This window comes from Peromyscus maniculatus, chromosome 8 (assembly GCF_049852395.1).
Source record: "Peromyscus maniculatus bairdii isolate BWxNUB_F1_BW_parent chromosome 8, HU_Pman_BW_mat_3.1, whole genome shotgun sequence".
Classification (NCBI taxonomy): Eukaryota; Metazoa; Chordata; class Mammalia; order Rodentia; family Cricetidae; genus Peromyscus; species Peromyscus maniculatus.
The window spans coordinates 54,722,517-54,737,962 of record NC_134859.1 but is presented as its reverse complement, the minus strand read 5'-3'; the positions used below and the strand labels follow the sequence as shown (position 1 = coordinate 54,737,962).

At 51.4% G+C, this 15,446-nt stretch overlaps 1 protein-coding gene across 1 annotated transcript; it reads right to left on the bottom strand.

Annotated features, from left to right (window-relative positions):
- Window positions 1–3,065: 3,065 nt before the first annotated feature.
- LOC102907704 (asialoglycoprotein receptor 1) lies at window positions 3,066–6,739 on the bottom strand. The gene is made up of 9 exons (XM_006973399.4): window positions 6,599–6,739; window positions 6,083–6,171; window positions 4,942–5,058; window positions 4,736–4,831; window positions 4,582–4,653; window positions 4,025–4,111; window positions 3,774–3,925; window positions 3,590–3,696; window positions 3,066–3,483 (listed from the first exon to the last, which is right to left on the bottom strand). The coding sequence occupies exons 2-9, from the start codon at window positions 6,150–6,152 to the stop codon at window positions 3,327–3,329; spliced, it is 858 nt and encodes a 285-aa protein (XP_006973461.1). The 5' UTR covers window positions 6,153–6,171; window positions 6,599–6,739; the 3' UTR covers window positions 3,066–3,326.
- Window positions 6,740–15,446: the final 8,707 nt, after the last annotated feature.

Sequence of the window (15,446 nt, the reverse complement as noted above, 5' to 3'; positions counted from 1 at the left end):
CTGTGGAGAGCAGGGACTGATGGGTAAACCCTCCAGTCATTCCCCTCTTAGGTCAGCAGTGCTGTATGCTCAGGAGGCGCTCAAGGATCGCCTCCAGTGCCCAACACTGGCTGCAACTGGATAATGCCCTCCCATTTCGCTCTCCTCCTTCCCAGCTCACAGGCTTCTCCAGCTCCTAAGAAACCACTCCCTCAACTCCTTCCCTCGGGCTCCACTCTCCGGATTCTGACTCTTCATGTTTCCCTCTTGCCCTGCCTGCATCCAGTGGCCATGCCGAGGTGGCTCAGCCTGACTTAGAGAAGGAAGCTCTATGGTGCTCCAGGTAAGGCAGAGTCCTAGACCAAGGGACCACAGACAGATACAACAGACAAAATATGGCTCTTTTGTACCCCAGAGAACCAGAGGTGGGGGATCAAAACCAGGATGAACATGATTTCCTCTCCTTGACGCTCCTGCCCGCGTGCTGGCAACCCGTGCACACTCACACGTTCCCTGCTGTGTAACCCGCAGCTATCGATGCCGCGGCCCGCGTACTTCGTCCTCCCGTGTCTTACCATTTTAAACGCACCCAGGGCCTGCGGCACACACGCCCAGCTCTATAGCCCGCCCCCTCCGTTTGCCCCACCCCAAATCTAAGCCAATGTCAATTTCACACCCCAAACCACAGTTGGTTTCAGGTAATGAAGAGAATGAAGACGGGTGTCTGGGAAGAGTTAGCGCGATCAGTGGAGGTTTTCTGGTGAGGCTGCTTTGGGCAGCAGAGTGAGTATCAGGGTCGTTAGTGTCAGCTACAGAAATGCACCTAACTCAAGGGGGATTGACCTGATTTTTCACCATTTCTACAAATGGTGGAAACAGCACGCATGTGGCAGATCTGTACTGTGGATTTTTGAATTGAAATATTTTCCTGGACAAGCAATATGCTGTATGATCCCTGTTCTAGTTGGCTTCTCTATTGCTGTGATAAAATACTGACGAAAAGCAACTTGAAGAACGAAGGGTTTGTTTGGCTTACGGTCCTCCTTTGTAATGCCAGACAGCGACAGAGTCAGCGCACACAGTCAGCCACACTATCAGGAGAGACAACCCGTGTTCCACGTATCGCTTGTGTATAGTAAATTCTGATGATCAGGAGATTGGGTGCATTATAAATGCATGTGCCAGCCGAGGGATGCCAGCTCAGTGAGGTGCATGCCACCGACGCATTAGGAGCTGAGTTTGATCCCAGCACCCATGAAAAAAATAATAATAACCCAAGCATAGCATTGCTTGATAATAATCCCAGCAGTGGGAAGGCAGAGACTGGGGGATCTCTGGGACTTGGCTGGCCAGCCAGTCTAGATAGATCTGTGAGCTCCAGGTTCAGGAGAGACCCTACCTCAAAAATAATAAGGTAGAGAGTGGTTGAGAAGGACACTCAACATCAGCCTATGGTCTCCACGCATAACAACATATGTGCACACAAGCAAAATGCTCTTACGGTTCGCAATGAGTTTATCAGATGAGGTCATCCCATGATAAATCATGAAGCCTCTGCATATTTCCATCATGGAATTTCCCACTTGCTGATGTTTAGGGGTTCTCTTTTCTTTTCTGTTTTTATGGTTGTGTAGATGGACTTATACTGTATGGTTATTTTTCAGTTTGCATGTTACACATACATTCTTAAAAATTATTTCTTAAAATTTATTTTGCCGGGCAGTGGTGGAGCACGCCTTTAATCCCAGCACTCGGGAGGCAGAGGCAGGTGGATCTCTGTGAGCTGAAGACCAGCCTGGGCTACAGAACAAGTTCTAGGATAGCCAGGGCTACACAGAGAAACCCTGTCTCAAAAAAACAAAACAAAAAATATTTGTTTTATTTTTAACATGTGAAAGTGTGTATATCTGTGTGAGTGTATGTAATGTGGGGGGGGGGGTGCCTTCAGAGACCAGAGGTGTCAGATCCCCTGGAGCTGGTGTTACAGGCTGTTATGGTTGCCCGGAATCCAATTTGGGACCTCCAGAAGAGCAATATACTTTCTTAACTGATTAGCCTTCTCTATAACCCTTTTAAATATCTTAAACATGATTCACATACAGCAACTATTACTTCAAATTTGTGTCATATACTCAAGACAATTTCCTTATCGAAAGGTCTGACTGGGCAACGTCTCTAGCACAGGCCCTCACGCAGCTACATCAGAGAGGCAGGGGGAGGGGGTGGTAGCCTTCTGGCTGCTTGTGAACATGGGAAAGAATTCCCTCAAACAGAAGTGACAGATGTTTACTACAGTCTCTTTTCACACTTCTCTGTTGAGCTTTTCTCTTGTGATTTTGTAGTTCTTTATAGTCTGGATATTAATTACTCGTTATAAGTGTTGCAACTATTTCATCCAAGTCTGTTGCCTGTTTCTAATTTTAGTTGTCAGATTTGCCAATCTTTTCTGTAGAGGAAAAATATTACTTTTCTACAATGCATTTGTAAAAAGAACACATATCTATTACTTCATTTACATAGACATGTATATGTACACTTATGTATATATACATATATGTGTATATACATACATATATGTGTGTATATATATATATATCATTTCTTATATTTTGGTGCTATTTATGGGCAAACATTTTGCCCAGTTTTGTTAATAATCCCGTGTCTATGAGGTGTCTGTACTGATCTGCCCTCACTCCGTCCTTGGTTGTTGAATATGCTAATACTAATGCTCTGTCCTCCTGTGTTTGTGACCCTGAGTTGTGTATTCACCACACTTGTTCAATCTACGATGTTGTGATGAACACAACAGGTCAGTGTATTTCATTCCAGGTCTCTGGCACACAATGCTGGGGGGTCTGTGGCTCTCTACGGGTCCTGCCAGAATCATTCTATTTCCCAACTGAGACTCAAGGACAGAAAAACTTCCTCAAGTTGCCATACCTGGACATAGCAAAGCCACGCTGCTAACCAGGCAGCGGTCCAAAGCCACCCTGTTTCTCCAGCACCACTGCTGGCCCGAGGCCTTCCCAAAGCTAGCCACCCCACTCCTGGTTCCTAATCCCAGTGACCAGACAGCTCAGAGACAGTTAAGTTTACTTCTCTTCTTTTTACTCTAAAAAAAAAAAAGTGGACAGTAGTAAGCTGCATGGTGCACAAAGCGTCCTAGCGTTCCAATAACCCCACCTCATCAGGCATCATGTCATGTTCCTCAAACACCGTTCTTTACCCTGCCCTTAAAATCCTAGACGAAAATTCCCGAGGAGATGGAGACCCCTCGGTAGGATCTCCCAATTCCAAACCTCAGCAGCTCGAGGCACTAAAGAAATAAATTAAGGGGAGGGAGGCTCCTAAGGGGTCTTGTCCAGCTCTGTCTCGCAGACCCAGCGGTAGGGTCTCCTGCAGACATCATCATTCCAGGGGCCATCAACGGTGATGTGGGCACAGTCCTCGCCTCCTCCAAGCCCATGCCCAAACCAGTTATCTGGCTGCTCTGGTTTCCAGTTCCTACAGACAAAAGACTCTCGGTCACATTCCCGGAAGATCTCTAGCCGTGGGAACACCGGCTGGGAAAGCTGGGTGCCCCCCCCCCCCCCGCAAGGCATACACTCACTTGAAGCTTGCCTCGTAGTTGGTCCCATCCACCCATCTCCAGGGCCCGTTATGGTCAGTCAGGCCAATCCAAGTGTTTGTAGGTCCCATGTGGCGCTGGACAAATCCCTGAGGAAAGAAACAGAGCTGGTGACCTCTTCCTTCCGCCGTCCAGCGTCCCAGAAGAACGCACCGCAGGGTCTCACCTGCTCGTCCCAGGAGGTCACCACCACCAGGTGGGCATTCTCCAGCTGGCAGTACTTGTCAGCCTCAATCCAGGACCTCGAAGAGCTGGAGAACCAGTAGCAGCTGCCCTCAAACTCCACCCAGTTGATGGGGCAACAGGTCCTTTCCGAGCCTGAGGTGGGGGGGTGAAGGGCTGAGATGCTACCGAGGGTGGGGGTGTCAAGAAAGTGGGGCTGGTGGCCCCGCCCCTCGCCGCCGCCCCGCCCCTCACCGTTGCCCTGAAGGGCAGCCATCTGACAGCTCAGACTTCGCAGGTCAGACACCAACTGCTTCACGTGCAGCAGCAAGCTGGAGTGATCTGGGGTGGCAGAGGACAGAAGGGACAGAGGGAAAGGGACATTGGGGAGCAACCGGTCATCACAGACCCTCTGGCCAAGACTTTGACCTGGGCTGAGAAACCGACCCCTCCCCCACGCCCGACCCCTCCCCTTACCCTCAGTTCTCCCCCCCCTCCCTCCTCCCCCTCCTCATCCTGACCTCGCCCTCCCTCTCTCTCACCCCTCACCTCTCCCCCCTCCTCATCCTGACCTCACCCCTCCTCTCCCCCACTCCTCACCTCTCCCCCCTCCTCATCCTGACCTCCCCCTCCCTCTCTCTCACCCCTCATCTCTCCCCCTTCCTCATCCTGACCTCCCCCTCCCTCTCTCTCACCCCTCACCTCTTTCCCTCCTCATCCTGACCTCCCCCTCCCTCTCTCTCACCCCTCACCTCTCCCCCCCCTCATCCTGACCTCCCCCTCCCTCTCCCCCACCCCTCACCCCCACGCACCTTCACTCAGATCCTTCTGCTGTTTCTCCAGCTGTGACTCCAGCAGCTTCATCTTTCTTCCCACACTACCCCCTAGAGAAGACACTCGTTCAGTGTCCGGACAGTAGTACCACCCCTCGGCCCCGCCCCAGGCCCCAGACCTGGGCCCCCTCACCCTGGGTGCTCAGGGCCTTGACCTGGTCCTCAGTGCTCACAGTGAAGTTGCTGAGATTCTGCCTTAGAGACAGCAGATCGCCCCGCAGTTGGGAGTCTAGGCGAGAGAGGATGTGGGTGTGAAAAAATAAGTTGTCTGCGTCCACGCACCACCGCGTCCATCGCTCCCTCACACACACCCGAAGCTGCCCAGCCCTGGCCACCCACTTTGGGATGCGATCACACAGACAACCACCAGCAACAGGAGGCTGAGGCCCACGGACACCAGGAGGAGGCGGGATTCAGAGCAGAGGCGACGCCAGAGCGACGGGGTGGGAGGCGGCCCTGCAAGAGAAGGAGTCAGGAGTTCACGACCCGGGCCGACCCCGTGTCGATCCCGGGGTCCTAGGAAGAGCGCAGGCTGAGCTCTCCAATAAACTAAGAGAAACCATATACATTAAGAAATGTGGGCCGTGGGCAACCCTGTGGGGCCGGAAGCAGCCTAAGATGGGGAAGAAAGGGGGTCATCTCAGAAGTGCAAAACTTTGACCTGCCCTAGCATTGCGGGGCCCTGAACCTCTGCTGCCACCTCGTGGCATGATACTGTCATTACAGACACTACACAGTCTGCGCCTCGGCACCTGGGGCGTCCCGGCTCCACCCAAGTGCGGGGAAAGGTGGGTTTCTTCCTCTCCACGTGAACCCTGTGCATCTTTGGCTGCAGGGAGAGAAGGCGGATCTCTCTCGGTTGGCGAGAAAATAACACTCAGTCCTGTCAGTTGGAGTGTGGCGCCCTCTCCCTTTCTTCCTCCCCAGTACTCCTTCCTCCTCGCACACTGGCCACCCCGGACACCCCAAGAGCTCTGACCTTGTTCTGCCTACCCAACAGTCCATGTTCAGAGGACAAAGTGAGGAGCTGATGGGTTTGTTTTAGATGCAGGATGTTTCCTCTTCCATCAGAGCAGAGACTCTCAACGCTCTCTCCCAGGGTCCTCAACCTACCCCTGGGATCAAGCTGATCCTGGTCACCCCCCACCACTGCCACATACACACTGTCAAAACTGAAGAGAACAAGGGACCTAACTTCAGAAGAGACTGACAACAAATTCATTCCCCAGCCTTCCGCAGGCCCAGAGTCTCGGATCCACCCTCTGTCTGGGGTTTTGAGAAGTGAGTGATACTTTGAGGAAGCTGGGGTGACTGTCACTAAGAAGGACTCCGACACTGTGCCCCGTACCCACCTCCCCAGCAAGCGTGACTCGGCCTCTGTTGTCTGAGTGTTTGGGACAGAACTAGGAGTCACCAGGGCAAACAGGAGCTGAGTTGAGGGACAGAGCCATGGATCCTTCCAGCGAGGAGCACCCCTCACCTCTCCGGAGTTGATGATGGTCATTCTCCTCATTGTCCAGGTGCTGGAAGTCTTGATAATCCTTTGTCATGATAGCGCTGGGGCTGGGCCTAGGGGAGCCAAGTTTAGAGCCGGGGTTGGGGCGAACAGGCCCAGAAGTCCAGTCGATCCCTTCTACATCCGACTGGGTGACCTCAGAAGAACAGCACCTTCCTTCTCCCTCCCTCTGCTCCCAAGCCTGGCATCCAAAGATCTATCCCCTGGCTGGGCATGGTGGTGTATGCTCTTAATCCCAGCACTCAAGAAGCATACGCCAGTGGATCTCTGAGTTCAAGGCCAGCTTGGTCTACATAGTTAGTTCCGGGCCAGCCAAGACTACATCCTAAGAAAAATCTATGCTCTCCCATTTACACACACACACACACACACACACATTCACACACACTTGTGCACGCCCACGCGTCTGTGAACTCGCGTGTGCAGGACCCCTCCACCCACTCTCACTTGCCTGTCATTTTCTCGCCCTGCTTTACTTACTGAAGGTCCCTCAACACCACAAAGAGCCCAGGCTAAGGAGGGGGCTGAAGACTGAAGAATCAGGTGGACCGCCCTGGACAATGCGAGGGGAAGGGACAGGGTCCATCCAAGGGCCCTGCGTGTCTGGCTGGCTGTGTGTCTGAGCACGCTGAACCTGGCATCACCAATGCCAGGACTTTGGACCTTAAACAGAGGTGGAAATAGATTTGGAACTAGGGAGGTGTTTGGGCAGAAGGAGGGCATGGGTGACCTCTATGCTATTTCTCAGAGAAGGGGAGTCTACACACACACACACACACACACACACACACACACACACACACACACACGTTCACTTTATGCCCCACTTCAATACTCTTTACATTTTTGTGGAGGGAGACAGTCCTAAAAAAGCCAGGGTGCCTCTGCTGTTCCCTCTCAGGGCCCTCCCCCTTTCAGTGCTGAATTTCCCAGAATTGTCCGTATCTCCAAATATCCCTGACCAGGATCAGAGGTACCAACTGATCCCTGACTCTTGCCCAATCCTGCCCTGCGACCTTGGCATTATAGTTGCAAGCTGTAGCTTCTTAGGGGCTCAGCTCCAGGCTCCCCAGCCCTAGCCTGACCCGCTCACTCCCCTGTGGTCCTCCAAGCAGCATGGAGGGGCCATGAGGAGCAGTTCTTCTCTGGGATTGGAGCCCAGAAATCCATGATTCTGCCACAGGACTTTAACCTTTCTCGTCCCCAGAGAACAACCCATTCTGCAGGCAAGAAAGCTGAGGCCCTGAAAGGCAAGAGCTTGCCTTCCTGCCGTACTGCACCGAAGAGCGCAAACTAAAACATGAGCAGCCCTGTACGCTGCCTCCAGCACTTTACCCAGAACAGGGTTTCCAGCTGGTCCACACACTAGGTCCCCAGGTCCCCAGAGATGCTTAAACATGGCCCCTCACAGTCCTGAGGGCTTCAGAGAGGCCTGCCAGAACTCGGCCTCTAGCTTGGAAAGTGAGCAACATTAAAAATATCCACAGGCCCCATGTTAGAGAGACTGGACTCCGACTGCGGCCGTCTAGATCCTAGGAGCTATTCAGGAAGGCATCGCTTACATAAATGCAACTGCTCTGTGTGTCCTTGTTTGTCTGTGTCCTAAAAATCCTCATGTTTACATGGACTAGGCTTGCTGCCAGTGATTTTGGTGAAAATTGGGCCATTAATTTAACACTCTCTGATTTTGCCACTTATGATCTAGTTTATTCTGGCAAACAAGCAGACACGGATCCAGTCTGAATAGTAGTTACACTCACAGAGGTAGCAACCGGCAGGGAGCAACGTGGGCTGTAGAGGTGAGGGAGAGGGGTGTAGGGGTGAGGATGCACCTAGTGTCTTGGTCTCTGGATGTGGTGACACACCTTAGCATTGGCTTGTAAAACTGCAAATGCTGTAAACTTGGGATTTTTGCATCTTTCTATTTGCAGGTTGTGCTGGAAGAAGGCATTTTGAAATCTGTACCCTAGAGCCATGTCCTAAGAGAGTAGTATTGGACTAGTGTTGAGTGTGTGTGTGTGTGTGTGTGTGTGTGTGTGTGTGCGCGCGCACGCGTGTGTAGCTTTTCATCCCTTTCCAATAGATTTCTATTTAGATAAATACATTTTATAATGTATGTATAATAGACCTGTACATTGGATATGTGTATTAGTTGCATATTATAAAATAATTACCCCTCAACTTAGCAACTTTAACAATAAACACAGGTAGTCTCACTGCAAAGACCAAAGTGCAGCTTAGCCCATTGGTCCTGGCTCAGGATCTCTCCTGAGGATATACTGAGACCTCAGTCAGTGGTCGTGTTCTCTGGAAGACTGGGCTATCAGGACCTCTCCTGAGGATAGACCGAGACCTCGTCAATGGTCATGCTCTCTGGAAGACTGGGCTAGGGCTGGGAAGTCAACTGACAGCGTGACTCACTCAGATGACAGGCAAATTCTGCTAACTGCTGCTTACAGCCCCGGGCTCCTCACCCGTGGGCCTCTCCACAAGGCTACTTGAACGTCCTCCTGACGTAACTGCTGGCCTAGCCTCACAGCAACAGCCCACCATTTCCACACAGTCCTACCAATCTCTTGGGGGCAGCTCTCCTCATTGTGGAAAAGAACTAACAGTGTAAGTCCCAGGGGCCGAGAATTCCTGGGACCGTCTTGAAGGAGTGAACACATACCAGGAGGACACATGCTCAGAGATGCCCTACTGATATCACTGTATGATCAAGACATTTAAAGATGGTGTGGCTACACTACAGGGCCATGAAGAGTTGTAGCTCCACAGGAGACATCCCTTGGTGGTAGACAGCTTCCCTGGCATGCCCGAAGCCTTGGATTCAGTCCCCGGGACTACAGAAAAAGGAAGGGGGTAGGTTCTGGCGAGACAATGGTGAAGCCAGATATCTGAAGTACGCAACAGCCTGCCTCGGAGTAGAACTTGGGTCAGAGGGACTAAGTGGCCCAAAGGCCATGGGACCAGTCAGGAGTGTGCCTCTGAAGGGGATGTCTTGTCCTGGGACTCTTCCTCCCCATCTCCGCTCCCTGGCTGGCCATTCCGTAAGCAGCTGTCTCTACCACACCCCCACCCTGCCGTGACGTTCTGCCTCACCACAGGCCCCAAGGGATGGAGCCAGGGGAGAGTGGACTGAGCCCTCTGACACCCTAAGACAAAACAAGCCCTTCCTCCCCTAGGCTGTGTTCTCAGGGATCATCTGCCAACAGCAGCAACAGCAACAAACATGGACGGAATCCCGGAGCAGGGCAGAGCAGAGAATGCGGCAGACCAGGGAGGCCAGCTGGGAGCTGGAGGTGACCAAGAAGAGAGAGAGAGGTGAGTCTCCTTTGGGGAAAATCAGAAAGAAGGAAGTGTTTTCCAGGTCGGGAGAGGCCTGAAGAGCTCCGAAGCTGAGAAGGAACTGGCCAAGGTGAGTGTATGAATGCTAAGAATGAGCAAGAGGTACCGAGGGATGGAGCCCCCCTCCCCGTCCCCCCCCAACCCGCCTGCAAGGAGTTATGAGAGAAGCCTGAAGCCTGTTATCAGACAATTCTGGGCTCATCTGGAAGGGGGATCAATGCCCATCTCAAGGGTTTGTCCAAGTCAGAATGCTGAGTCAGCAGCTCCACGTAGGCCCACACTGAGTGCTGGGCGCTGGCTCTTCCTCGCTCCCACTAGCAGCCCAGGATGAGTTGGGTTGTGTCTTGGTTACTTTTCTTTCTGTAAAGAGACACCACGACCAAGGCAACGTATTAAAAAAAACAAAAGCATTTAATTGGGGGCTGGCTTACAGTTTCAGAGGGGTGACCACCATGACCATGACACCATGACAGGGAACTGGGCGGCAGACAGGCATGGCGCTGGGGCAGGAGCTGAGAGCTCACCTCTGGTCCACACAAACAGGAAGCAGAGAGAGCAAGACCGGCGGGCTCTTTAGACCTCAAAGCCCGCCCCTGGTGACACACCTCCCCTAACAAGGTCACACCCCTTAACTCTTCCAAAACAGTTCCACCAACTAGGGACGAAGAAGTCAAATATATGAGGGCTGAGACAGAGCCGGAGAGATTATGTGATGGGTGCGGGGGATAAAGCTGAGGGAAGAGAGGGACAGCCAGGGTGAGGAGATGGGCCCCTGCACCAAGTGTATGATTGGAACAGACACCTCCTGGGGGCCTCAGTACCCCAACACTCCAGTTGACAGGGCCCTCCTTAGGAAACAAAGAAAGCATAGTCCACCCAAGTCCAGCAAGGTCCCTCTCCATCCTGCCTTGCACCTCCCCAATTTCACTCTTTCCAACCCAGGTACACCCCAAGTTTGTAGCCTTAGAGCAATTGGGGCTCTGTGGCCCCAGTGTTTCTGTCTTTCCTTTCATGGGGTGACAATTTTTTTTTTTTGTTTGTTTGTTTTTTTGTTTTTCGAGACAGGGTTTCTCTGTGTAGCTTTGCGCCTTTCCTGGGACTCACTTGGTAGCCCAGGCTGGCCTCGAACTCACAGAGATCCGCCTGGCTTTGCCTCCCGAGTGCTGGGATTAAAGGCGTGCGCCACCACCGCCCGGCTATGGGGTGACAATTTAAGAAAAAGTTTTTGAAATATCAAATGCTATGGTTTGTATGTGATTTTCAGGTTTCTCGAATAACTGAAGGGACCCAGAACCAATCACATTCATTGTGACTACCGTGATCCGCATCCAGGGCTCAGGGCGTTTACAAGCTCTGCTCCACGTCATTCCTCTTAAGGACCCCATAGGTAGGCAGGTACTGTTGCCGCTTTACAGACAGGGAGACAGACTGAGAGGTTGAGCTGACACCAAAGTAGCCTCTCGTATCAAGGGGGCGTCTACCTCCAGGCTTTCTACCGCCCCGACTGCATGTTCTCTCCGGCACCTGGAGTCCTCTTGCCCAGACAGAATCCCGCCACTGTGATAGCATCTCTTCTGTTTGTTTTGCTTCTCAACATTTATTTATTTTTGTGTGGGTGTGTGCATGTGGAGGTCAGAGGACAACCATGTCCTCTGACCTTTCCTCCCACCATGTGGGTCCCACGGAAGGATTTGAACTCGAGTCGTCAGCCTTGACAACAAGCACCTTTTCCCACTAGCCACCTCCCCAGGCCCTCTGACAGAAAGCATGCAAAGGCCTATGAGCCAGATCCTGCTGACTTCTCTGCCCCCTGCTACAGATCCTGCTGACTTCTCTGGCCCCTGCCACACCCCAGTGCCCTCCTCCGTCCTCCAATCTTCCAAACTTAACCCCATTGCTGCTGCTCTCCTTGACACACTCCTCCGCTGTCTTTACCATCATTTATGACTCAACACAGTGTTGCTCCAAGGGAGGCGCACACCTGAACTAGCCTGAGACAGGTGTTTGTACTTCTGAACACAGTTTCTCTATGTAGCCTTCTCTGTCCTGGAACCCACTCTGTAGACCAGGCTGGCTTCGAACTCAGAGATCTACCAGGCATGTTGCCACCAACCGCCCACCTAAACAGATGCCCAACAGTCACTGTACTTACTTAATAGCACTCATCACTTTAACTTATCTGCATCTGTTCTCTCTCTCTCTTTTTTTTTTTTCCATCCCCACTGATAGATCCCAAGTTCCCTGAAACCAGGGACGTTGCCGTCTCTGTATTTAGAACATAAACTGGAACCAAAAAAGCTCCAATGAGGATTTGATGAAAGACACAAAGAGGGTGAGGAAAGGGAAGCCAGGATTTGCCAAGTCAATTTGGGAGTCCAGGGCTCTTCTCTGCCTTCTGGAGCTGGGGAGATGGCTCAGTGGTTAAGAGGACTGGCTGATCTTCCAGAGGTCCTGGGTTTGATTCACAGCACCCACATGGCGGCTCACAGCCATGTGTAATTCCAGCTCTGGGGCCTGACACCGTCTCCTGGCCTCCGAGGGCACCTGGCGGACACATAACGCACAGACACACACACAGACAAAACACTCACACATATACAATTTTTATTTTTAAATGTATTTTACTGAGTGTATGAATGGTTTGCCTGCATGCGTGTACACCACGTGTATGCCGGTTGGATCTCCTGGATGTAGGATTACAGATGTGTGTGAGCCTCCGTGTGGGTGCTGGGAATTGAACCCGGGTCCTCTGCAAAAGCGATCAGTGCTCCCAACCTCTGAACCATCTCTCCAGCCCCACACATCCAGATATTGAATTTAAACATTTTCAATGTGGTGCCAAGAATGATGGTGCGCGCCTTCAATTGCAGCACTCAGGAGGCAGAAGCGGAAGCAGCAGCAGAGGTGTACTGGGAGGAGATTAATAAGGCCAGAAGGGCCGGGCGGCGATGGTGCACACCTTCAATCCCAGCACTCGGGAGGCAGAAAGAGGTGGATCTCTGAGTTCAAGACCAGCCTGGTCTACATAATGGGTTCCAGGAAAACCAGAGAGCTACAGAATAGAAAGACCCTATCTCATAAGTATGTTTTTAATTTGCCTCAAGGGGCCAGAGGGGCTGAGGACGTAGTTCAGTAGTACAGTGTTTGCCCCGCCTGTGGCTCTGGGCTTGAACCCCAATGCAAAGTGGAGGGACAGCAGGAAAGCATTCTCTGTAGACTTAGAATAAGACACTCCACACAGCTAACCACACTCCCTCAGATGTGTGGGAGGAAGAGGAAACAGTCTTAACTGTTTAACACATCTAGTGAACTGCTAGATGTGTGTATGTCAGGTACACAGATCACTCACATCATTCCAAAATAATGCAAGACAGGCAAGATGGTGGATGCCTCTAATCCCAACACTTGGAGGGTGGAGGCAGAAGAATCAGGAGTTCAAGGTCATCCTTGCCTGCATAGTTTGAGGCCAGGTTGGGAACCTGAGACCCTGCCTCTCAAAATAATAAAACAAAACAATAATAGCCAGTGAGGTGGCAGGTAAAGATACTTGCCATCAAGCCTGAAAACCTGAGTTCCATCCTTGGAATTCACATGGCAGGAAGAAAACCTTCTCCTCCAGGTTGGCCTCTGACCTCCAAGCACCCTGGGGTATGCACGCATGTGCTAGCGCGGTACACGCATGTGCACGCACACACATAATAAATGAAAGAAGCAATTGGAAAGGGGGAAAAAAAAAAACTAAGGGCTGTAGAGAGGGATCAGAAGTCAAGAGTACTCACTGCTCTTCCAGAGGACCCGAGTTTGGTTCCCAGCACCTACACTGGGCAGCTCACAACCACCTGTAACTCCAGTACCAGGGGACCACCCAACACTCTCTTCCGGCCTCCTGGAGCATCCACATGAATGTGGCATACACTCTCATAGACACACACACACACACACACACACACACACACACACACACACACAATTTATTTTTAATTAAAAGCAGTGATAAGAATGTAGCATTTGGCCGGGCAGTGGTGGCACACACCTTTAATCCCAGCACTCGGGAGGCAGAGCCAGGTGGATCTTTGTGAGTTCAAGGCCAGCCTGGTCTCCAAAGAGAGTTCCAGGAAAGACGCAAAGCTACACAAAGAAACCCTGTCTCAAAAAAACAAAACCAAAAAAAAAAAAAAAAAAGAATGTAGCATTTGAGCCTGGTGTGGAGGTGCACACTCGTAATCCCAGCACTCAGAAGGCTGTAGCAGGATGACAAGTTTGAAGTCAGCCTGAGGGATTTAATAAAGAACAAAACTGGATAATCCACCCTTCTAGGTAACCGCTCCTCAACTCCTGGGACGCAGCCCGACTGCCTTAACACACCCTCCTCGGCTCCTTGATAACTCCTATTGGCCCATGCTGGAAAATAAAGGCAGCCTCACCCTGCCTCATCCTGCACAGAACCCCTGCTAAGAGAATGATCTGAAAACTACCCTCTAAAGCAGTGTCTTTCTACCCAACAGGATGTCAGAACCAAGGGGAGTTTTCCAGACATGTAGACCCCTGGGTCCTCCACCCTCAGACTTGGAAGGATGAGTCTTGTGAGGCAGGATCTGCACGAATAATACACTGGGCAATCTGGAGTCACAGGTTTATGCAACAGTACTCTAGAGATCTGACTTGATTGTTGGAGGACATGTCTTCCCCAGAATCACTTCTCCTAGGCTAGCCTTTTGTTGTTGTTTTGTTTTGTCTCATTTTCCTGAGACAAGGTTTCTCTATATAATAGTCCTGGCTGTCCTGGAACCTGCTCTGTAGACCAGGCTGGCCTTGAACTCACAGAGATCCTCCTGCCTCTGCCTCCCGAGTGCTGGAATTAAAGGTGTGCACCACCATCATCTGGCTTTTTTGTTTTTTGAGACAGGGTTTCTCTGTGTATCCCTGGCTGTCCTGGAACTCACTCTGTAGACCAGGCTGGCCTCAAACTCATAGAGATCCTCCTGCCTCTGCCTCTGCCTCCCAAGTGCTGTGAATGAAGGTATGCGCCACCACTGCCTGGCTTCTTAGGTTGGTCTTTTGCATCCATTTCTCATCTTTGCTCAGGAATGGCTCCAGAAACTTCCCTTTTGCAATTGTCAAGGATCTAACAACTCTCAGGGAGCCCCCACCTCAGCCTTCTCCTCAGGGGTCTCTGACAATCAGACATGGGGATGGCCCCACAGTGGTGGCATCAGGCAGCCTATCGGTCAAGTGCTGGGGTTCTACGCCCAGCTGCATTTCTCCAGCCCTTAGGGTCACATTTCTGTTTTTCTGCCCACAGTATTTGCAAAGGTACCGCAAATCTTTTCCTGTAGAGATGGAGCATAAAGAAATCCAACGGATAACTATTCCTATAGCTTCCCTCACCAGCAAACTCCTGTAAAGATTCTGTCCACAACCCCATGAACATAACGAAGAAAGGTCCCTCTCTGCAGCCCCGGCTTTGATGGGCCAACCTGGAGCAGAAACTGCTTTCTGGTTTTGTTGCATTTTGTTTCACCTTTTAAGGAAGCCTCATTCTGCAGCTCAGGCTGTGTAGCCTAGGCTAACCCTGAACGCCCAATTCTCCGGCTTCAGCTTCCCAAGTGCTGGGATTACAGATGTAAAGCTCCATAATTGGATTTTTGATCTTTTTATGGGCTAGCGATACACTGGGTGACCTGATGCGGGGCAACAGCAGCATACCTCGCTTCCAGGCCATCCCCGGGCCTGTTGGGTACTTGAGAACACACAGGCTTTGCTCGGCTATGGGCCAACACTCTGAGACCTTCAAGATGGATGAAGCTGTGTCCTAAATTCAGCAAGTGAGGTATATTAAATTTCTACATTCTGTACACCATCTTGTACACAGGTCATTTTCTGCCTACTGTAAGTCAAGGAGCTTCTGGATTTTTCTTTAGGAATAAACGACAACAGGGAGGAGGCCCGCTAGGGGGATGGACAGGGCTAGACCGAGTTT

Bases quoted from the DNA above. Each gene is read 5' to 3' on its own strand.
- LOC102907704 (XM_006973399.4), bottom strand. From the start codon at position 6,152: ATGACAAAGGATTATCAAGACTTCCAGCACCTGGACAATGAGGAGAAT. The intron at 4,654-4,735 runs GTGAGGGGGCCC...TGTCTTCTCTAG, and splicing joins CAAGGCCCTGAGCACCCAGG to GGGGTAGTGTGGGAAGAAAG. The intron at 3,697-3,773 runs GTGAGACCCTGC...TTCTTTCCTCAG, and splicing joins TGACCTCCTGGGACGAGCAG to GGATTTGTCCAGCGCCACAT.